At 52.0% G+C, this 19,900-nt stretch overlaps 8 protein-coding genes across 8 annotated transcripts; 4 read left to right on the top strand and 4 right to left on the bottom strand.

Moving 5' to 3' along the window:
• Positions 1–198: 198 nt before the first annotated feature.
• On the top strand, positions 199–2,446 carry BKA58DRAFT_461761 (heterokaryon incompatibility protein-domain-containing protein; the record flags this gene model as incomplete). The annotated part of the gene is made up of 1 exon (XM_046174819.1): positions 199–2,446. The coding sequence occupies exon 1, from the start codon at positions 314–316 to the stop codon at positions 2,444–2,446; it is 2,133 nt and encodes a 710-aa protein (XP_046022708.1). The 5' UTR covers positions 199–313.
• A 116-nt stretch (positions 2,447–2,562) lies between these two features.
• BKA58DRAFT_471712 (uncharacterized protein) lies at positions 2,563–3,517 on the bottom strand (the record flags this gene model as incomplete). Its single annotated transcript, XM_046175243.1, has 3 exons — positions 3,058–3,517; positions 2,860–3,000; positions 2,563–2,793 (listed from the first exon to the last, which is right to left on the bottom strand). Exons 1-3 carry the CDS (start codon positions 3,325–3,327, stop codon positions 2,563–2,565), a joined length of 642 nt encoding a protein of 213 aa, XP_046022707.1. The 5' UTR covers positions 3,328–3,517.
• A 780-nt stretch (positions 3,518–4,297) lies between these two features.
• Positions 4,298–6,809, bottom strand: BKA58DRAFT_226894 (oligopeptide transporter-like protein). The gene is made up of 2 exons (XM_046166389.1): positions 4,668–6,809; positions 4,298–4,613 (listed from the first exon to the last, which is right to left on the bottom strand). Exons 1-2 carry the CDS (start codon positions 6,694–6,696, stop codon positions 4,426–4,428), a joined length of 2,217 nt encoding a protein of 738 aa, XP_046022706.1. The 5' UTR covers positions 6,697–6,809; the 3' UTR covers positions 4,298–4,425.
• A 130-nt stretch (positions 6,810–6,939) lies between these two features.
• On the top strand, positions 6,940–8,430 carry BKA58DRAFT_365877 (peptidase C13 family-domain-containing protein). The gene is made up of 2 exons (XM_046168878.1): positions 6,940–7,571; positions 7,647–8,430. Exons 1-2 carry the CDS (start codon positions 7,054–7,056, stop codon positions 8,248–8,250), a joined length of 1,122 nt encoding a protein of 373 aa, XP_046022705.1. The 5' UTR covers positions 6,940–7,053; the 3' UTR covers positions 8,251–8,430.
• A 348-nt stretch (positions 8,431–8,778) lies between these two features.
• BKA58DRAFT_226879 (uncharacterized protein) lies at positions 8,779–13,185 on the bottom strand. The gene is made up of 3 exons (XM_046166388.1): positions 12,632–13,185; positions 9,833–12,381; positions 8,779–9,784 (listed from the first exon to the last, which is right to left on the bottom strand). Exons 1-3 carry the CDS (start codon positions 12,786–12,788, stop codon positions 8,879–8,881), a joined length of 3,612 nt encoding a protein of 1,203 aa, XP_046022704.1. The 5' UTR covers positions 12,789–13,185; the 3' UTR covers positions 8,779–8,878.
• A 42-nt stretch (positions 13,186–13,227) lies between these two features.
• BKA58DRAFT_390098 (uncharacterized protein) lies at positions 13,228–14,857 on the top strand. Its single transcript, XM_046170809.1, has one exon. It carries the CDS (start codon positions 13,583–13,585, stop codon positions 14,603–14,605), a length of 1,023 nt encoding a protein of 340 aa, XP_046022703.1. The 5' UTR covers positions 13,228–13,582; the 3' UTR covers positions 14,606–14,857.
• Positions 14,858–16,056: 1,199 nt separating this feature from the next.
• Positions 16,057–17,910, bottom strand: BKA58DRAFT_226873 (uncharacterized protein). The gene has a single exon (XM_046166387.1). It carries the CDS (start codon positions 17,771–17,773, stop codon positions 16,265–16,267), a length of 1,509 nt encoding a protein of 502 aa, XP_046022702.1. The 5' UTR covers positions 17,774–17,910; the 3' UTR covers positions 16,057–16,264.
• Positions 17,911–18,044: 134 nt separating this feature from the next.
• On the top strand, positions 18,045–19,607 carry BKA58DRAFT_365867 (mitochondrial matrix Mmp37; the record flags this gene model as incomplete). Its single annotated transcript, XM_046168877.1, has 1 exon — positions 18,045–19,607. A coding segment is annotated over one exon (1,357 nt), but the record flags the coding sequence as incomplete, so codon positions are not given.
• Between the last annotated feature and the right edge of the window lie 293 nt (positions 19,608–19,900).

The following is a 19,900-nucleotide window of genomic DNA, read 5'->3' as shown; positions in this document are numbered from 1 at the left end:
CGACCACCACCTACACAGTGTAGTCACTATTGGCCCATTGACCGCCTATGCCGTTCTCCTATTCTCATGTTTTCCACATATTCTTTTTGACAAGCCACTCACATGAAATGCACCTTCCCTTTCGTTGATCGGTACACTCTCAAGGCTGAGATATGCAGATAAGCACGTATGATGTCATCAGGCTGCCCATGAGCTGCCAGCTGCCTTCTAGGGTTGTCACACTTCTGCACCAACCTACGTTCTACTCAACACGACCTCAAGCTTCCATCTGGTTTTGGCTCGAATTGTATCTTATATATCACGCCATCGAGATATGGTGGAGTGCGCACATTGCAAATCAGTCGCGGACGCGATAGAGAAGAAGACAGCGTATCCTGGAGAGTACGTGTGGAAATACCGCGATGTCCAGCAGAACGCTGGATGCATTACATGCCAAAAAATAGCACTGAGGTTCAAAATTCATACAAGGACTGATTATGTCGGAGACTGGACCGGCTACGTTTCCTACTCTCAATACGATGACAATTGGGAGCTGACGGTCAGTGGCGAGAGAGTGAAGGGCAGGGAAACTTCTTCCCACTACCTATTCTTGGAGATTCATGAAATTCCAAACACGCTCGGGTTTTGCCTTTTCGACCAAGAAATCGACATCGAGGGTATCAAGAAGTGGATCAGTAGATGCGAAAAGGACCACGCGGGCATATGTCATACAATCACGAACCCAAGGACTAAGATGCCGGATGCCACGGAATTACGGTTTATTGACGTTGAGAAACACTGCCTTGTGAAGCAACTCGAGCATGATGGCGATGGTCGATACGCCGCCCTGAGCTATGTTTGGGGAACAGCTGTCGATCCTTTCCAGACTGTGAAAGCCAATGCCGAAGCTTTGAGCCAGGAATATGCGTTCGACCTACCTTGTAATCGCACTCGCCTTCCGAAAACTATTGTAGACAGCATATCCTTCACACGCGCTCTAGGACTTCGCTACTTATGGGTGGACAGATTCTCTATCATCCAGGATGATGAAGTCGCGAAGCCCCACCAGTTGGCCTCGATGGCCTCTATCTACTCCAATGCGTACGTCACTATAGCTGCTACAGAAGGGGAAGACAGTGCCTATGGGTTACCTGGAGTCAACAAAGAGCGCCCGAGGAAACCACCTTCTGAAGTTTATCATTTTAGTCCCAGCTGCCGCGTCCAGGTGTTGACGCCTTTACGTGGAGAACAACGCACAGTGTATCATACCCGTGGCTGGACTTTTCAAGAGTGGACATTTTCGCGTCGCACGATCGTTTTCCATGATCAATCAGTGTCTTGGATTTGCGGAGACTCTGATGAATCGGAAAGCAAGCAATATCGTCACGTGGTTCCTACAAAACTGTTACGGTGGACTTGGGATACGTATCCTAATTTCAGAGGATACTGTAGTGCTGTCGAAGTCTACAACAAACGGAAGTTGACTTATTCCGAAGATATCCTAGCTGCGTTCGACGCATTTATGACTGTGCAAGGACGTGCTATGAAAAGCGGTTTCGTATTTGGTATACCAGAACTCTTCCTCCCCAATATGCTTTGCTGGCATCACGGCCAAAACCTTTGGCACTATAGTGAAGGACGCCTCCAGCAAAGGCGAACGGATGCTCACGGCAACATCTTGAAAGCTTTCCCATCCTGGTCGTGGGTGGGCTGGTCTGGGCCTGTTAACATGAATTCTGCTGACGCGGCGTGCCGACTGGCAACAAGAAAACTCCACTGCTCCACTCTTGAATATCCTCACCTTATTGAATTTTCCAAAGTTATAATCGAACCGCACGACGAGCGCAAGGAATACGTCAAGGACCTACACTATTACGAAACCCGCGGCTTGATCAGCTTAGCGGAGAACGAATACTATTCCTCCCGCTTACCTATCAAAGTATTCGACAAGCACCCCATGGTTCGAGAAAATGAGGTACAAAGCTTGACAGCTGAATGCGTTCATTCTACTATCCTAGAATTCAGGACTCGGCGACTTATTGCCTCTTTGTCTAAGCACGATCGCGACGACCTGAGGGAAGAAACGCCTATCCTGACAGGTCCTGAAGGTCAAATACTCGGCATCTTAGATATCGACATCTCGCTCAATACTCTCCAGTTACCTCAACACGAGGTCGAACTTATCTGCATCTGCGTGGGTAGGGTTGTGTGCACTAAACATGCTCAGCTGCGTGATCTTTGCCAAGGAGATGTCTTTCAAAAGACCTGTCCTAAGGAGTGTTTCCCAGACTGGAACCACTTTGCTTTCGAAATCCATACACCGGCATCTAAATGGCAGTACATGGCTTACCATGTCCTCTGGATCGAATGGGAAGACGGAATAGCATACCGCAAAGCTATAGGACACGTTTGGAAGGATGAATGGGATGCTGCCGACACAGAAGAGGTAGACATTCGACTTGGGTGATCGACTCATGGTGGTACTTTACTGTATTGGTACCTGCCCGGCTGCCCCTTCAAACCGCGAAGTCCAACGTCATCAAGAGGCGAGACGACGACAGCGACTCACCCTACCGCAACTATCTACTCCATGCGCTCTCCAGGAGCCAACATCTCCTCCTCGGAGTCAGACTCGACCTTCTCAGGAAGCCTTGTCTTTCTCATCCGCTTCTCAACCCTCTCCATCACCTCACCCCCAACCGGCATTTCGGTGTCTATGGCCTGCTCGGTGGCCTTGGTGTTCTCCCGCTCAGACTTGCGGCGGTTGTACTCGGTCTTGCGCTTCCTTGTCGCCAAGACATCTTCTTCGTTCATCTATATATCGTCAGTGTTTGTAGTTTGCAATCGAAACATCTTCAAAAGAAAAAAAAAAGAACTCACCTCAAGAGGATGCAGCTGGTCGCGAATCACCCTCACCAAATCGACCGCAGTCACCAAGTCAAGGTTCTTCTTGAACCACTTGTTGATGTTTCTCAATCCTACCGCCGAATTGATCTGGCCGCCCATGCATTCGCCATGGCCCTACGTAAACTCCGACAATGTCGCCAGAGTCCCCAGCAGACGAAAATCACAAGTCACCGCGTCGCCATCCGGACGGAATGTACGCCCGCCGTACATGGGAGGGGGAGGGGGGAAGGAGGTCATGTCGACGCCCCAGTTCTCTTCGATGAGCGCGAGGGAGGCGGCTGCGGTGTGTGTAGTGCCCAATTTGTTGTTAGAGATGCTGTCGAGCGTGTCGAGGAGGTCGCGTACGCTCCTGGGTGTTATGGTGACTTGCACACCGTCGAAGCGCTCGCCGCGAATCATGTCGCGCTTCTCAATGCGGGTGAGTTCGGAGAATGTGAACATGATGTATACAAGAAAGCGTTAAAGTGATGATAGATCGATTGTGGGTGGGTGGTTCTGGGAAGCAGGATTAAGGCTACAAGAAAGTTTTGTATGGGCCTACGCTCAGTGCGTAAAAAAGCCATAGTGAAGGAGAGAAGAGAATTCCCCTTCACCTTCAAATTCACCTCCTGTTTTCACCAGGATTGTATGTTTACTGCGACTATAATTGACGTATACTCTCCGTACTAGTACCGAATCAAGTGATAATAAAAAATGACGCCGTCTCCAAGTCTGAGTGAAGGCGAATGAAAGACATTAAAGTGAGCAAAAAAGAGCAAAAATGAATAATTACAACACTGCGGATGACTATAAGGATCGAACTCATTTACCGAAATGGCTGTTATCGACGGTATTCTCAAGGTCAACCCAGGAGACGCATCTAGGGATTAATAGGCCGTTCGGAGTCGTGTTGTGATGGGAGATTGCTTAATCAAATATAATATATAGACATATCGCAGATTATGGGCGAGATTGTTGTGGGGGGAGATAGGTCGAAGTGAGAGCAAACGCAGTGTTGTGGGATGTGAGTGAGACCACGAGAGTATGACGCATCGGCAAACACGTACCTCAGCTAGGAGGACGTCGGTACATTATGAAGCACCGGACAAGATATGATAATAGAGCTGGAAGGATCTCATCTCAATCCCAGGCAGTGGGGGCGAGTAAACAACGGAGCGAGGAGGACATCGGTGCGACCCCCAACAGCGGCGAGTTAAGGCATAAAGAACATTGAGAACGACATGGTAACAGAACATACTCACTTGGCCATGCAGAATGTGTCGAAAGACACTAGACTTTATCATGCGCAACCCTCAGCAACGGAGATGCAGGAAATATAGAGCGTTGAAGAGGTCAAGACAATGAAACGTACTCAGTTCGCCATACATGACGTGTTGAAGGATACCAGACTCTATTATGCGCAACACCACAACTGAGATTTAGGAAATGTAAAGCTGAAGAGGCAAGATCGTGGAACATACTCACTTCGATATGCATGATGTGTTCAAGGACACCAAGCGACATCATGCGCCAGCTGATTTGATTAGGTTGATACGCGCCTTACAGATGAGGTACCTTCAGACTAGCCAGCAACAAGTTCACGATACTGAACAGTCCCTCGCCGAGAATCAACCCACTCGCGAGCACAATAATAGGCGTCTCGCTCCGTCCCTTCCAGCGCCGCCACCATAGACTGAGCAGGCCGCCGATTGTACGCGCTAATGTAAAAGAAGGCGTGTTGTACATACCTACGCGATGGGTTAGTTTACGGGATATGAGAAGAGGACGCGTGACAAGCATACCAACAGCGACAGCAATCCCACCAGGTACGAAGTCTATCCACCAGCCACTAAGACCCCTCTGCTTTCTGTTGTTACCCCAAACCCTAATCATTGTACCCACGGCGAAAATGACAGCCGCTCCACTAGCCCATTCCTTAACCATGGGCGGTAGACCCTTCCCTGTCACTAATCGTGCGGTGAAGACCCACACGTATCCCGTCGGCACCTCGAACAGGCCACCAGGAATGGTGTATACGTTGGTGTAGAGCTTATATACGACAGCAGATAACACAGCGCCAACTGCAGACCCAATCATCTGACCCCAGAATTGCGCATTCGGCGCAGCGCCGAGAAGATGGCCACATTTCAAATCCTGCAACAGGTCGCCTGCTTGTAGTGCCGCGGACTCGGAGATGGCGCCCGCAACAAGGTTGATGATAACGGCGTTCTTAGCACCCGGTCCGGTAGTTGGGGTGACGAGCGCGAAGACGAGCTGCGTGAGCTTGGAGATACCGGAAACGGGATTGAGATCGGTTTCTCCAAGTGCGCGTACGCCCATGACGGACAGGAGGAGCGCGAGTACCAACGAAAGTAACGTAAGGCGAAAGGGGATGAGGTTGGGGAACGACACGTGGACTGCGATAACGCAAAGGACTAATGACGCAATAAGACCGATGATGGTGGTGCGGTTCGAGACAAGGTGCTCAGGTGGCGCGTCAGGCTCGTTGCCTTCAGCCAGGTGCTGCTTGATTGCTTCTAAGGGATTGACGGATGTCCCATCGCTGAGCTGAGTATACTGTGGTTTAGACGTAATGTTGAGAGTGAATATCTCCTTCCAAGTATGTGACTGGAAGTTCTCTTTGGCAGTGGGATAATAGGCTCTGGCAATCGTAACGACCGGGCGTAGAAGAAGCCAGCCTAAGCTGACGAGAGAATCGGCCAACATGATGGCGAGAGAGATCCAAACGATCCAGCCTTTTGAGCCATTTGTCCAGTCTGACACTGGCCCTGGAGCCCACTCCTTGTGCTTCGCGAGAGGCGAGAGGATGCCCCAGCCTATGATAGCACCGAGGAGCATATGAAGGGTTGTAGCGGGTCCCATAATGATACCCTGGCCCACATACGCAGGTGATGGGTTCAAAGTCCAGAGCCAGTTCTGCGCCATAGAAAGACCGAAAATGGGTATGTCGTGAAGCTGCGGAAGAAAGTACGATACAACGGTGTATAATGCGGATCCGCCGAAAGAGATGAGCAGTAGCCTGATCTTCGTTTTCCAGTCTCCGTCTTCTCCGAGCTCTTGATCTGGGTCCTTCATGCTGTCGTCCATGGACGGCCTGAGGTCATGCTCTTCTCGCTGCGCGCTTGAGCCTTGCAATAAGCCCTGCGTCTCTTCATCGCCGGACCGATCGCCTCCGTCCTGAACTCCTTCACGGGCCATCATCGTCTTTGATTTCTCATCCCCATGTAGCACTCTGATTAGAAGCGCAGTCGCAGTACCACTAGGGAACTTCAGCTTCTCTCTGATGATCATCTCTTTCCGCAAGGGCACTGCAAACACTACTCCAAAGAAGCATATGCCAACAGACCACACTATCAGTTTCCACAAACTGATATCCAGAGGTCCGTTCTCTTCGGGTGTCAACAGGTAGTTGAGCGCAGGAATTACGCCAACAAACCCGCATCCGAGAGGCATGGTGCCGACCGATCCAGCAACTGATTGAACCAAAACGTTCTCCACCGGCGTGAACGGCAACTTGAGCGTCCTCGCAACGACCTTGAAGTATGCAAACCCGATCAAAGCGGAAGGCATAGCCATACCGGAAACCCAACCCGTCTGCAACCCAAAGTACATGTTAGAAAAACATATCACAACACCAATCGCCAAGCCCACCAGGACACCCCGAAGCGTGAAATTCTGCGGCTGGTCCGCCTGCTCAGCCAGATACCTGCGGGCACCCGTCGTACTACGGCCGAGCGCATGATCATCCGTCTCTTCACTGTGCCCTGCTCTTTCATTTTCCAACGATGCGGATCCCCGGTCCGGTGCCATCCTCGAAATATCCTGGAGCTGAATCGACTCAGCCAGCGTGAAGACGAGGAAGCAGCATGCGAGAAGAAAAGGAAGAGGTCAGAAGGCCCTGATAGGAAGATAACGGAGTCTTGACAGGGTATGGCGTGCTTGGGCATGTGCACGCGATGATGCAAGGCGATCTGCTAGCGTGGGCGGATCCACACGTGACAGCCGGCTGTTATTGGCGGAGTGAATGCTTATCTCCGATTTGTCAGATGGCGCCAACACTCCAACGTGCATCGCGAACTGCTAGACAGGGGCGCGTCGCGGGTCCGCATACGACGTCAAGAACCCTCCAGACCTGCCCGCCGATCTACAATCGATACTGGCTTCAAGATGAAGTTCTCCGCCGCCCTCCTGCCTCTACTGGCAGCTCCCTTCGTCGCCAGCGAACACACATCCAACTGGGCCGTCCTCGTCTCGACATCACGCTTCTGGTTCAACTACCGCCACCTCGCCAATGTACTCTCATTATACCGCACCGTCAAGCGTCTCGGGATCCCCGATTCGCAAATCATCCTCATGCTGCCTGATGACATGGCATGCAACCCGCGCAACGCCTTCCCCGGAACCGTCTACAACAACGCAGACCGAGCCCTAGATCTTTACGGCGACAACATCGAGGTGGACTACCGAGGATACGAAGTCACAGTCGAGAACTTTATCCGATTGATGACAGACAGGGTTGGCGAGGACATGCCACGCAGCAAGAGGTTAATGACGGACGAACGGAGCAACATCCTCGTATACATGACAGGCCACGGCGGAAACGAATTCCTCAAGTTCCAAGATGCAGAGGAAATCAGCGCATTCGATCTCGCCGATGCGTTTGGTCAGATGTGGGAGAAGAAACGGTATGTTAATCCCCTCTATCATCATCACCACCACACCCCTCCCCATCTATAACACCCCACTAACTACTCCCCTAGCTACCACGAAATCCTCTTCATGATAGACACTTGCCAAGCCAACACCATGTACTCCAAATTCTACACCCCCAACATCCTCGCCACGGGCTCCTCCGAAATCGATCAATCCTCCTACTCCCACCACGCCGACAACGACGTCGGCGTCGCCGTCATCGACCGTTACACATACTACAACCTCGAGTTTTTAGAGAACCAAGTCAAAGACCCCACCAGTAAATTGACAATGGGCGATCTGTTCGATAGTTATGATGAGGAGAAGATACACAGCCACCCCGGTATACGATATGATCTTTTTGAGGGAGGCGAGCAGGCGGCGAGGGAGAGGAGGGTCATGGATTTCTTTGGGAATGTGCAGAATGTGGAGGTTGAGGGAAGGAATGAAACGGGGTGGGTTAGGGAGGCGGGGATGAAGGTTAAGCTAGCGAAGTCGCAGGATCAGAGTGTGGGGAATATGAGTTTGGAAGAGGTACCGCATAAAGCGCGTACAGAGGGTGCTTGGAAAGTGGATGAGGAGCAAGGGTGTACGAAACAGGCGTATGGGGCTGCGGCGTTGGCGGGCTGTGCAGGTATCTGGCTTGCTGGCAGTTGGATTGAGTCTATGTGACGCCCCGTAGAGACCTGTTTATTTCAATATTCTGATGTTATGATACCCAATATCACAAGAGCTTCATATTTTCAGTCATGTTACTGGCTGCTATTGATTTATCTGGCTATAGTCGCAAGGTTGGAGGTAATGTCTGTATTCTTACTGCGCACTTATCAAAAGCATGAACATACAGCCATGGACGATGCGTCCTCGAGATCATTTCACAACAAGACATCACATCCCGTACGAATTCATATTGAAGCGCTCGATTGCTACTTTTCTACTACAGGTAGAGTCCGCGAAAATGAAAATCCACGAGGTATCGTATGCCGTTCTCCATGATCCATGCTATGCACCGGAACTCCTCTAAAGAACCTGAAAACCAATCCCACTTCATTACGACGTAACATCATCGTGTATCGCTCCGTGACGCGTGAATTCCACATGTATTGCCCGATGATCAAATCCCATTGAATGAAAAAAGCCCAACCTCTTGCAGTCTACATTGGCAACAAAAAGGGAAGCTGGCAGACCCTTGACGCAATGTAGACTTCTGGGTCATTTTCTTCTGTTATCCGCTGTGACTCGGTGTTCAATTCTCCCTAGCATGGAGTGATTAAGGGAGAGGTGCGCGTAGCCCCATCTCCTAGTACATGGCAGTCGCGTTCTCCGCCCCACCATAAGCCGTCTCCTTGAAGCCAGCGGGAACAGTCCATCCATGGACAGCGCAAGCACGTATGTACGCGTCGACCGCTTCCATGACACCGTAGTCTCCAGGAGGGCCTGGTTGCAGACGAGCGGGCTTCGGATCCAGGCTGGAGATGGCCATACGCACTTGGAGGAGCACGGACTCGATGGAAGAAACAGCGCTCCAGCCGTCGTTGGTGAGAAGCTGCATGCACATGGCACCACCAGCAGTGACGTGACCACCTCCACCCATATTAAAGGGTAGGAAGCGAGGCCGGATGACACGGACGAATGGCGGGCTCATGGGATAGTCTCTGCCGAATCGTAGCTCCAGTACGATGCTCTTGACTTTCTTCGACTTCATGTCTTTTGCAAGTGGCAGGGTGGGGTCGAATGAGTGCAATTCTACAATCCACTGGTAGATATTCTCAGTCTTCTCCTCATCAATGTGCCAACCTAGCTCATGCATCAGTTCCTTGTTCTGGATCTGGACGATGTCCTTGAAGTCCTTCATCAGACGCCTGGTAGCAGCGGTTGTCGCCCACGCAGGCTCCTGAAGTTTAGGAAGCTTATCGTAGTCAAGCTTTCCGGGCTCGTAGTCGGTCAGAGGTTGGCTGGATGATGACTTGCCAAAGATCTTGGACGAAAACGACGCTATTGAGGCTGCCACCTTTGACTTGCCCTTGTCGCTGATTGAGTTTGGCGTGGGAAGAGGGTCAGTCTCGTGGAACGACTTGTGCTCATCTTCACCGTCAAAGATAATGCGGTCTTCTTCAAGTGTTGCGACACTGGCGGTGTCATCATCATCGTCAATATCAACGGGATCGTACTGTGTCTTCCCAGAAGCCTTCTGGCGCTTGTGACCCTGAGTATCTGTCAGCAAGTGCGCAGTAGCATGTGGAAACCAACCCACCCCAGTAGGCTTCGCCTTGGGACGTCGAGAAGCAGCGATAGCATGGATCGGAATAACGAGGTCGCCTGTCACACCGCGAGGCGTGCGGCTTGGATCTTGGTCGACGCAAAGAAGTGGCTTGCTGCCCGAATCTACGGCTGTCATGTTGTCCGCGCGTGTCTTTATAAAGAGGTAGCGGGTCTGGATCCAATCAAGCTGAGCTACGACCAGATGCGGAGTCTGGCTCACGAATTCCTGCGGAGCGTTGACGATCTCATTTAGAGCCAAGGTCTGTTGGACCTTTAGCTCGCTCATTGTCCAAGACGCGCCGTAAGACATCGAAGAATAGCCCAAGCTAGTATTGACATCAGGAGCGTGGTAAACGCCATTCCCGAAAGCGCGCCCGTGGGCGGTCTCCTTGAAGTGAAGTCCCTCTCGGATGATGGTGTGCCAGTTGTGGATAGGGCTCCCATGCCACGCAAACAAAGTTGGGTATCGAAGGCTGAGGCGGTCGGTAGTGTCTCGCACTGCCTGGATGAACATTCGCTCCTTATCAGGGGCACCCATTGCGAATCGGAACTGTGCCCAACCTGCCATGCCATACAGACGCTCCTCCGATTTGCGGCCGTTCGGAGCATCCTCTTCGTTATCGACCTGCAGGATGCAGGCTCGATTCGAAGCGATGACCCAGCGCAGTATTCCAAGGACGGCAGGGGAAAGGCGGTCAACCCAAGCGCTCAGAGAAGACTGCGATTTCCGCAAAAGGTACTTCCTCATTTCTTGCACAGGCGGTAGAAGATCGAGAAGTGTGGAAATGACTCGCGGCTTCTCGACGTCACCCAAATCGTCGAAGTTGGTGTTGTAGATATAGAAGCTTGCGGACTTGAACTCGTTCTCTGGGACTGGCCGTGGGGCTGACACTTTCGCTTTCGCCGGAGTCGCCTGTACTGCGCCGTATGGATCTGTTGTTGGCTCGATGGATGGGACGACAGGATTTGAAACCTTGACTGATGGATATAGAGATGCATCGACCACGCGGCAATGCAAAGCTTTGGTCGGCTCATCATCTGTTCGCATAACGATCCATTGGCCTTTTGATATAGGACAAGCTTCCCTCGCGTTCTCAAACAGCATCTCGAGATTGGCCGCATTGTATCGAACACTCAGCGCAGCTGCTGGAGGTGTACTGTCGGCTTGCGGAGGCTGTTGTGCGGGGTCTTGGACGACATAACGATTGCCGACACTAATAGGTATGTAATCCCTCTCATTTGTTACCGGAGGTGGAACTGCCAAGCTGAGACCGGTCGGAAAGTCCCTCAGCCTACTGGCGCGTGCACTAGCGTAGCAGAAGCTAATTAGGAGGTCGACGACTTTGGGTTGTGAGACGATCTCATGTTCGATACTCGGACCAAAGCCTAGCGACATATACTGGTACAAACACAGCGGATTGTCACAGACATAGGGCTTGATAGCTTGTAGGTCGTCGGGCATTCTACTGAAGCAGATCAGACAGAACTCGGTACATCGAACGAAGTGCCGTAACACGAACTGCATCCCTACAAGAGGTAGAGAGTGCTCTTGACCATTTGAAGATATAATGTGATCATCGGTTACAATATTTGGCCATGTATTGCTGACACGCTCGTCGTCGTAGTACTTGTCGTGCGATGCGTCCTGGTCCGAGTGTGATGCATGAAGCACTTGATCGTTGTAGAATGACTCGGCACCATGCCATGGCATACCCCCGTAGCGATATTTTAGGAGCATGTGAAAGCGCTGTTCCAACAGCTCGTTCAAAGGCCTTGAGATGAACGAATTCCGGAATCCCTTGTTTGATTCTGAAGACACGTTCTGAGAGTCGCCTTGTTGTGACGCCTCCCGTCGCTTCTCCTCCTCTTTGCTCAAGACTGTGAAGGCAGATATAGCTTCTTGTATGGTTGGCTTGTACGTCGTACAGACACCGACGCGGATTCCGAAGTTCCGTCGAGCTTGGTGCGCATCGTAGGACCTCAAATCGTCCATGCTCTTGTAGCCTGACGGGTAATGGAAGATCGCGACAAGGTACTCTGACGGCTCGACCTGCCATGCTTGCATCGCCTCTTCTGAGATACCGAGTTTCGAGATGCGGATGGACAGAGAGACATAGCATCCTAAACCATCCATCAAGCCTCCGAGATGTCCAACTTTGAAGCCCTCGCTCTTGGCAATCAAGAGGTCATTCCGAACACGCTGTCGGAAAGCAGATGTAGCTTCTGTGTAACCTCCACCCGATATAGCACCACCGTCGGTGGCGAGTCGCGGCTTCGGCATCATGTCGTCGTCACCGGGAAAGTACTCGTCTTCTTCGTCCTCTTCATCGTCGAAGTCTTCAAACTCCTGAGAGTCGAGCATCTGCTGGTCCCCATCCCGGTCGGTGGACTCCAGTCGGGTAGAGACGAGCTCTAGAATCTGAGAAACGGTCTTTGCGTAAGTAGCGTCAGCGATGCTGTCGAGGGCAGTAGCGACGCCAGCAGAAAGATTATCGGCGCCAAAGATCATGCAGGTATGGCCAGTAGGGTAATCGGATACTTCTGTACGGTCTGTTAGCTATGTTTCGTCAAGGTAATGCAGACAGGCTGGGAGTTCCGGGCGGTAGGGGCCTCGCCACCAGGGCGACTAGAATTCTTGGTGCTTGTGTCTGCATACACGATACCAAACTTTGACAAATAGACACCTCCTAAGCCAATGTATGCCTTTACCTCAAAATGGTTTTGTAGAATGTGACACGAATTATAGCCATCCCTAGTGTCGCGAGCTATGCCTATGCCTGAAGTAGCTTACCTGGGACAAGCGCTGAGATCTCTAGCTGCTGGCCGTCTGCGAGGCACATGAAGGTAAATTCGCCGTCATCCCCACCAGGGCGCACGTTTGAGATACCCGCAATCGAAAGTCCTTCTGCTGCCTTCTGCAGATCGGCTTGAAATTGCCGCCGCGGCATTTTGGGGCGCGTGTTTGGGAAGTGTTGCCGGTGTCGCGAAGTGTTTGCGTACTGACTGTAGTTGAGGTTGCTGTTTGCACGTGTAAAGCTGGCGCGGATTGAGGCCGGTGGTTGAGCGAGTGGGCTACGGCGTAGTGCAGATCCGGTAGAAAGGTCGACTTTGATCTTTTGAACACTCCAGGGCTGGAGATCGTGAATTAGGCGGAAACTGCCTAGGGACGGGTCCACGGGTGACGTCGAACTGCAGTATTTGGCGTGAGGTAGCAAACGCTGGACGGCTTAACCTTGGAAACTAGGCAATCGCGCCCAAGAACAGCTAACGACCGACGAGGAGGAGAAAGAGACGAAACAGAAGAGCGAGAGAAAGAACGGCGACTGGCGACCCTACCTTACAGGTTCTTGGCGGACTCTGTGAAACGGTGCCTGAATTGTCAGTCCATGAGGGAAGTGGTGGTGGTTGCCTTGGAAGAGTGGGTAGTGTGGCTCAGTCCAGGCTCTAGCTCGCATGTTGCAGGCGGGCAACTACAGGGATGATAGCTACTCATTGAGCAATTATGACTGTTATAGATCTTATCTCGAACAATGAGACGGTGAATGCTCTGAACAGAGACGTACACGGAGCATCCCACGACGTGAAGATGCCGTCTTAGTCGCCAGGATAAAGCACCGACCAGCCGCATCTGGGGGACTGGGGTACTAACTAACGATCCGCAGTGGGGACGAAGAGGGAAACTAGGCTCAATAGCGATTCAGGAACGGCCGCGACCCCAGACCTCCTCAGCCTTGCTCTCGCCATGGCTGTGTCAGTCGAAAAAACGACGCCAAAGTCCACACACGTCTCCGACCCCGCGCTTGCCCCATTTCTGGAGTCGCGCTTCGATGCCGCCGAATACCTCAATGCCACGCTCCCCTCGCTATCGCTAGCGTCCAGGCAGAAATCAAGTAACGCCGCCTCGTTAGCCGACCTCTCCTCCCAGACCCAAGATCTCCTCTCGCAGCTCAATGCACACACGACGCGATTATCGGCGATATTGACACAGTTGACTGATGACATACTGCGAAGTGGCGGGCGCTTGGCGTACGAGGTCGAGGTGCTGCGGGGAGAGGCCATTGGGCTTACAGAGACCTTGACAGATGGGTTAAAGAGCGATGTTCAGAAGTTCCTACCAGGCGGCATATCGATAAAGACGGAGTCAGCCGATGACGATGCAAAGAGCCCTGCTGCGACACAGGCAGATGCCTCGGATGTGCAACCGTCACAGCCAGCGCTGGAGGAGCCTGATGAGACCACTCCAGAATACATCTCTGACCTCCGCACCCTCACTACAGTCCGCTCGCGCCTCGAGACCGTCATCAAAGTCTTTGGAGAAGCCATGCACTGGTCCTTACCACCATCTGAGGTATCCTTAGGAGCCTCCCTTATCAGCGTCTCCGCTCCCGAGCCTGGCACAGACAGCGCCTCACGCGAACAAAAAGGCAAGGAATTCGCTGCCTCCCTGCGCACCGAGATCGCCGACCTCATCACCGGCGACCCAGACGGCGGCATGGAAAAGGCAGAGGTGCGTATACAAGCTTTGAGAGATCTAGCGCAGGTCTGGAAAGGCACAGCAGAGGAGAAGGCGAGGACCAAGTTCGTGGAAGGGCTGGTCAAGTTGGCAGAAGATAGGCAAAGAGAGATCGATAGGGAGAAGGAGAGGAACAAGGATCGTGGTCAGCAGAAACACGCTCGTAGTGGTAGTGTGCCGAAGCCGCAGCAGCAGCCTCAACAGCAAAGAGGCGGGTTTTTAGAGAACCTGCAGAGAAGATTTGTGGAATGAAGAACATGCACTCGTCTATCGCATATCATTTCCTGAATCTCATCGTCACGTGAAAACGCGTCAAGTCGCGATGGAAAGCATATTCTCTCAAATTGAGTGTAAGCTGCCATTGACTACGCGTGCGTATTCATGCTGCAAAGACATACCAGCAGTACCATACCCAAAGTACCGTCAACATCTCTACTCAATCGTCCTTCTGCATCCTCTCCTCTGTTCTTTGAATCACCCTTTCAGCAATCTTGTCAGTTATGGTTTCGGCGATCCTCTCGACCAATCTTTCGATGACCCTTTTAATTACCCACTCAACTGTCTTTTCAATCACTTTCTCGAATAGCCTCTCTATCAATCTTTCGACTATCCGATCGACAATGTCTGGGCTATCCGACCCACCGGGATGCATTAGACCCATGGCTCTGATCGATTTCACTGAGGGGGAAGGAGACGCATATATGCAGTTGCTCTCTGCTACAATGCTAGGAGCTAGCGTTGTGCCTGCATCGCGCGCTTGCTTGTCAGAGAGATGAGAGCCAATCCTGATCATAGCAGTCAGGCGAGCTTGGAAGATACCCATGCTCCTTCCATCACATCATAGCATCTTCCCTCGATTCGGCTGTACGCTGCGCCTTTGTCTCTCATCTATTCGTCACTACCGCTTCTCTTCCCACTCAGACCACCCGTCGCGACTACTAAATCTTGCATGCCTCCTACTTACTCAAAATAAGACCCTACTACACTAGCAAGGACGTCTTGCTAGAGGGAAGTCTGTTTACATACTTCAGCCGTAGCCTTCTATCCGTTCACATCTGCATCGGATCTGAATCTTTCAAGTGTCCCCGGACGGCGTTCAGATATCGTCACTCAATCATCACTCGTCTTCATACGTCATTATCTTACTTCTCTCATCACTTTGTTATCGCCTTCGTCGTCGACGCACTCCTTCACGACCTCACCATCTTACTTTATCTATACCCAGATATCCTTCACAAGTGGGTCTTCGCTACATAGTGAGTTGCTAACTTGTATCATCAAGACCCTGTATGCAGCTGGCTGATGTACGATGCAAAAGGTTCCTAGCATCAATTTGCATTCTTCCGACTATCTTTCCAAGGACTCTGTGGGACATCTTGAATTCATCCTTCCGGTCCTCCTTACCGCTGTCCTCTTGAACACTGGGCATATTTATGGATGCGATGGTCACCTACTAAAGCGCTTTGTCGTGATCAACGGGTGTGACACTGATTAATTAGCCCATTACGTTGCCCGTACATTCATGAAACGTAGATCAGTCATGTAAAGGTCCATTGTCTTCATCATCATCTCGTGCAGTACAAAACAGCAAACCACAGAACCAAAGAATCCAAAAATTCATACGAAACGTCCTCCAAAACAGGAATGCCTCGCCTATCCCAGCCCGATCCCTAGGCTAACCAGATCTCCCCACAGGAGCCAGCCCGTGCGGGCGGCTACAACTGTGGGGTTCACCTTAAGCCCAAGAGAAAGGGAAGGGGGCGGATGCGGCACCACAAAACCACAAAACCAAGAAAGCAACAACAGAAACATCCACGAAATCCAACACAACCAAACGCCTTTCCATATGCCGGGGTATCATAAGCGATCGAACTCCGAAGTACTCCAACCCGCACCGAACGCGTGAGAAAATCAAATGGTGGGAATGGCTTCCAAGACGGTCATGGCCCGTTGGCCCTCAGCCTCGAATGCCATGATCTGCCGTTCGCAGGCCATGCGCAACTTCTCCTCACCTCGCTTGGCGTTGTAAAGGACCCATTGCTCAATAGTCATGGACTTTTCGTGGTCTGTCAGGTTTGCCATGACAGCGTCGAAGATTTGTTCGGGTGTTGAGCCAGTAGCCTCGATGTTGTCAAGGCCGGCGTCGATGAGAATGTCTTGCATCAGGCCCTGAGCCTCTCCCTGGGATGCGAAGAGCATGTCGACGTCAGCAGGTTCCCAACCGTTGTTGTCATCTGCCTCGCTCATAGGAGGTGGGGTCCTCTTAGGTGTTCCTACCATCAGGTCGGCTGGCAGGCTGGACATTTCGAAGTCTGATGCAACATGGTCCTGGGTATGAGTCGGAGTCTTCTTAGGTGTTCCGACTGGCAAGTCGCTCGGAAAGCTTTCAATGCTTGATGATCGAACGCGTTTCGGTGCTGGTTGTGACACTTCTGACATCTCGGTGATCTCCATCGCATCGCTCATGCGCTTCTTGCCGCGCTTTGGTGCGGGTTGTACAACCTCTGAGACTTCGGTAATTTCCATAGTGTCGCTTGTGCGCTTCTTCCCGCGCTTCGGTGCCGGTTGAACGACCTCTGAAACTTCGGTGATATCCATCGTGTCGTCTATGTGCTTCTTGCCGCGTTTCGGTGCCGGTCGTGCCGCTTCAGATAGCTCGCTGTCCTCCATCGTGGTGTCGTCTATGTGCTTCTTGCCGCGCGTGGCCTTCTTGCTCGCAGTAGATGCGGTAGATGAGCGTGCTGATCGACCCTTGGCTTTCGAAGCACGCTTTCCCTTCTTTGGCGCGGGAATTGGTGGGTTGTAAATATCGGACAATGTGAAGAAGAGACAGTCGGGAGAGCGTTTACGGTGCTCTTGCATCGGATCATCGCCAATGTCCCAGGCGTCGAGTGCGCGAGCGCAGTATGCACAGGTAACGCCATCAGGAGTTTCGTCTGTGGGGTCGTAGAACCATCCCGCCGCGACCATCTGGTCGACTGAGGGGTAGCCGGCGTTGGGGTCCAGAGGCCACATGTCGCCGAACGTGTCGCGACGCGCCGCGACCATCGCGTCGGAAGTCGGGTCTTCTTCAGTTCTGCCAGGGTCGCCAGAACGCAGGCGAATGCACGCGATGACTGCGAAGCCGCAGCTCGGCGAATGTGTGGCGTGCTCATATGCGGGGACGTCTGATTCCTCCCAGCCGTCAAGCTGGCACTCGCAGGAGAAGCATTGTACGTTATCAGGGCTGGCGGTAGTGGGCCTCCATACAAAACCCGCATACGCGAGATCTTGTGCCGCTGGTGAAGCCAATGGCCAGCCGGCTTTGGACTTTGTGCCTGCCTTTTTTGATCTGCTGCTCGTGCGTCGCGTCTTTGTGGTCGTCGCTGCTCCGCCAAAGGTCGCGAGACGCGCCTGGAATGAAGCCAGCGCGGCGTCCATGGTGTTGGCTATTGTGGGGGTAGCCGAGTTTCTTTTTGGGCGTTCTTGTGCGATTTCTGTTCAATTGACAAGAGTAGCGCCTAAGTTACACGCAGTATTGAGAGTTGCTGGTGTGGAGTGGTGCGGGATGAGTGGGATGAGAGGAAGTCGCGTCTCTACGCGGCAGGCGGGACCACACAAACATCAAATCCACCAAGCTGGTTACGGAAGCAACGGCTTATGTCATCCACCCTCTCACTTTGCGAAACCTCAGGCATCGACTTCTGTACAAGATGTATCGACGCCAACCATCATTCCAGATAGCGTGGTGCAGGAGGCCTCTGGTTAATGTCAATCGCCGCTTCATCTCATCCGAAAAGACTGTGCCCGCCGACAAGCCACATGCATTCCAATCGCTGCCACCAGAGTGGGAAGATGAGCCTCCTTCGCTGGACAACTTCACGCAGCTGCCACGCGACTTTGGGAAGAACCAGCTGATACAAACGAACGAGGAGTTCAAGCGATCGTTAAGAGGCATACTCCGGCAATTTCCACCGGTCACCTATGCGTTTGCCTATGGCTCCGGCGTCTTCCCTCAGTCAGCTGCGACAGCTTCACGCCCGTCGGAATCACCGCATCCGAACGCGCCCGAGGCGATACTCAAGTGGCAGAAGGGCGGCGGAAAGATGATAGACTTTATCTTGACACCTCGGTTCTCGCAGCACTTCCACTCGCTCAATTTGCGCGAGCACCGAGACCACTATTCTTTCCTGGGCTCGCTCGGCTCAGGCGTCGTCAGCCATGTGCAGGAGAAGTATGGTGCAGGCGCCTACTTTAATCCATATGTAGTAGTGAACGGAACGATGATCAAGTACGCTGTTGTCAACTACGAAACGCTCCTCCGCGACCTCACCGATTGGGACACCTTGTACTTCGCCGGTCGCTTACACAAGCCCGTCAAGATCCTCCACGAAGAACCCAACCTCCGCGTCGCGAATCAACGTAACCTCCTCTCAGCCGTACGATGCGCGCTTCTCCTATTACCCCAGACTTTTACCGAGAAGGAACTATACTCTACAATCACTGGCTTGAGCTATCAGGGCGATCCCCGGATGCAATATGGCAGCGAAAACCCCAAGAAGATCGACAACATCGTTACACACCAATTACGGAACTTCAGATACCTCTACCACGACCTCATACTATCACTACCAAACATACTCTACGCCGACGATTCCGTGGTGCGCACAAGGGGTTGGATCGAGGACCAGACGCTCAATCAGAAGATGTCACAAGACATGGATCCTGAGAGGCGCGCTACTATGATCAGGCGGTTGCCCAAGAAGTTCCGTGAGAAGGTATACTTCCAATACCGCGGCAAGTTTGGCATTTCAGGTCGTGAATACCAGGAGATGCTGGATGCAAACAAAGACGAGTCTTCCGGGGGTATTCTCAAGAAGCAGGTTGCCGGCGACTTTGACAAGCGGATAGCGGGCGAGAGGGACGTCCCGCAGATGGTCACAAAGGCAATCAACCAGACGGTCAAGTGGCCTTCAACTGTGCAAACTTTGAAGGGTCCTTTTACTGCAGGCTTCTCCAAGACGGTGCGATATTTGCAGGAGAAGAGACAGAAGGCAAAGATGAAGTGAAAAGCACGTCATTAGATGTTAATGTTTGCTCCTTGCGGCATACTTTCCTTTGTACCATTATCAAAAGCGAAAAGCAAGCGAGCGAGCTTCTACATGTCTCGAATTGCTATCGCATATAGCCGCCGTCGCAGCTCACGGGTCAGGCTCTCTGTATAAGCGGACAAGCGAACATAGACTTCGAAAATGAATGCATAACTGAATATCTCTTTACAAAGCCCTTGATAAAAAGTCGTGCAAGTATCATCAATATGAACATGTAATATGCCCGCCAACTCTTTACGTACATATCGAATGTCAACTACTCGGCATAAACCAATTACTGTCGTACCTCTTATGCACTACGTGCTCCACTGTCTCCACTCTGCTGTCTCGCTTCCTGTGTCGGAGAGTCCACAGAAAGCCGGTTCGAAAAGATGTCCACCTCAATAATTCTTTTGGCAAAACATCTTTTTCTACATATTTATATTGTATTCTTCTCAACTCTTAGTCATCAATTACA

The sequence above is a fragment of the Alternaria rosae genome, assembly GCF_020736505.1.
Source record: "Alternaria rosae strain MPI-PUGE-AT-0040 chromosome Unknown BKA58scaffold_8, whole genome shotgun sequence".
In the NCBI taxonomy this organism is placed as follows: domain Eukaryota; kingdom Fungi; phylum Ascomycota; class Dothideomycetes; order Pleosporales; family Pleosporaceae; genus Alternaria; species Alternaria rosae.
The sequence above is the reverse complement of the archived record's forward strand: the minus strand, read 5'-3'. Positions and strand labels throughout refer to the sequence as shown.

Excerpts from the sequence above, each read along its gene's own strand:
- BKA58DRAFT_226894 (XM_046166389.1), bottom strand. The coding sequence starts at position 6,696 with ATGGCACCGGACCGGGGATCCGCATCGTTGGAAAATGAAAGAGCAGGG. Across the intron at positions 4,614-4,667 it reads TGGGATTGCTGTCGCTGTTG|GTATGTACAACACGCCTTCT; the intron begins GTATGCTTGTCA and ends CCCATCGCGTAG.
- BKA58DRAFT_390098 (XM_046170809.1), top strand. The coding sequence starts at position 13,583 with ATGGCTGTGTCAGTCGAAAAAACGACGCCAAAGTCCACACACGTCTCC.
- BKA58DRAFT_365877 (XM_046168878.1), top strand. The coding sequence starts at position 7,054 with ATGAAGTTCTCCGCCGCCCTCCTGCCTCTACTGGCAGCTCCCTTCGTC. Across the intron at positions 7,572-7,646 it reads CAGATGTGGGAGAAGAAACG|CTACCACGAAATCCTCTTCA; the intron begins GTATGTTAATCC and ends CTACTCCCCTAG.
- BKA58DRAFT_226879 (XM_046166388.1), bottom strand. The coding sequence starts at position 12,788 with ATGCCGCGGCGGCAATTTCAAGCCGATCTGCAGAAGGCAGCAGAAGGA. Across the intron at positions 12,382-12,631 it reads GATCTCAGCGCTTGTCCCAG|AAGTATCCGATTACCCTACT; the intron begins GTAAGCTACTTC and ends CAGACCGTACAG. Across the intron at positions 9,785-9,832 it reads CCAAGGCGAAGCCTACTGGG|GGTCACAAGCGCCAGAAGGC; the intron begins GTGGGTTGGTTT and ends ACAGATACTCAG.
- BKA58DRAFT_226873 (XM_046166387.1), bottom strand. The coding sequence starts at position 17,773 with ATGGACGCCGCGCTGGCTTCATTCCAGGCGCGTCTCGCGACCTTTGGC.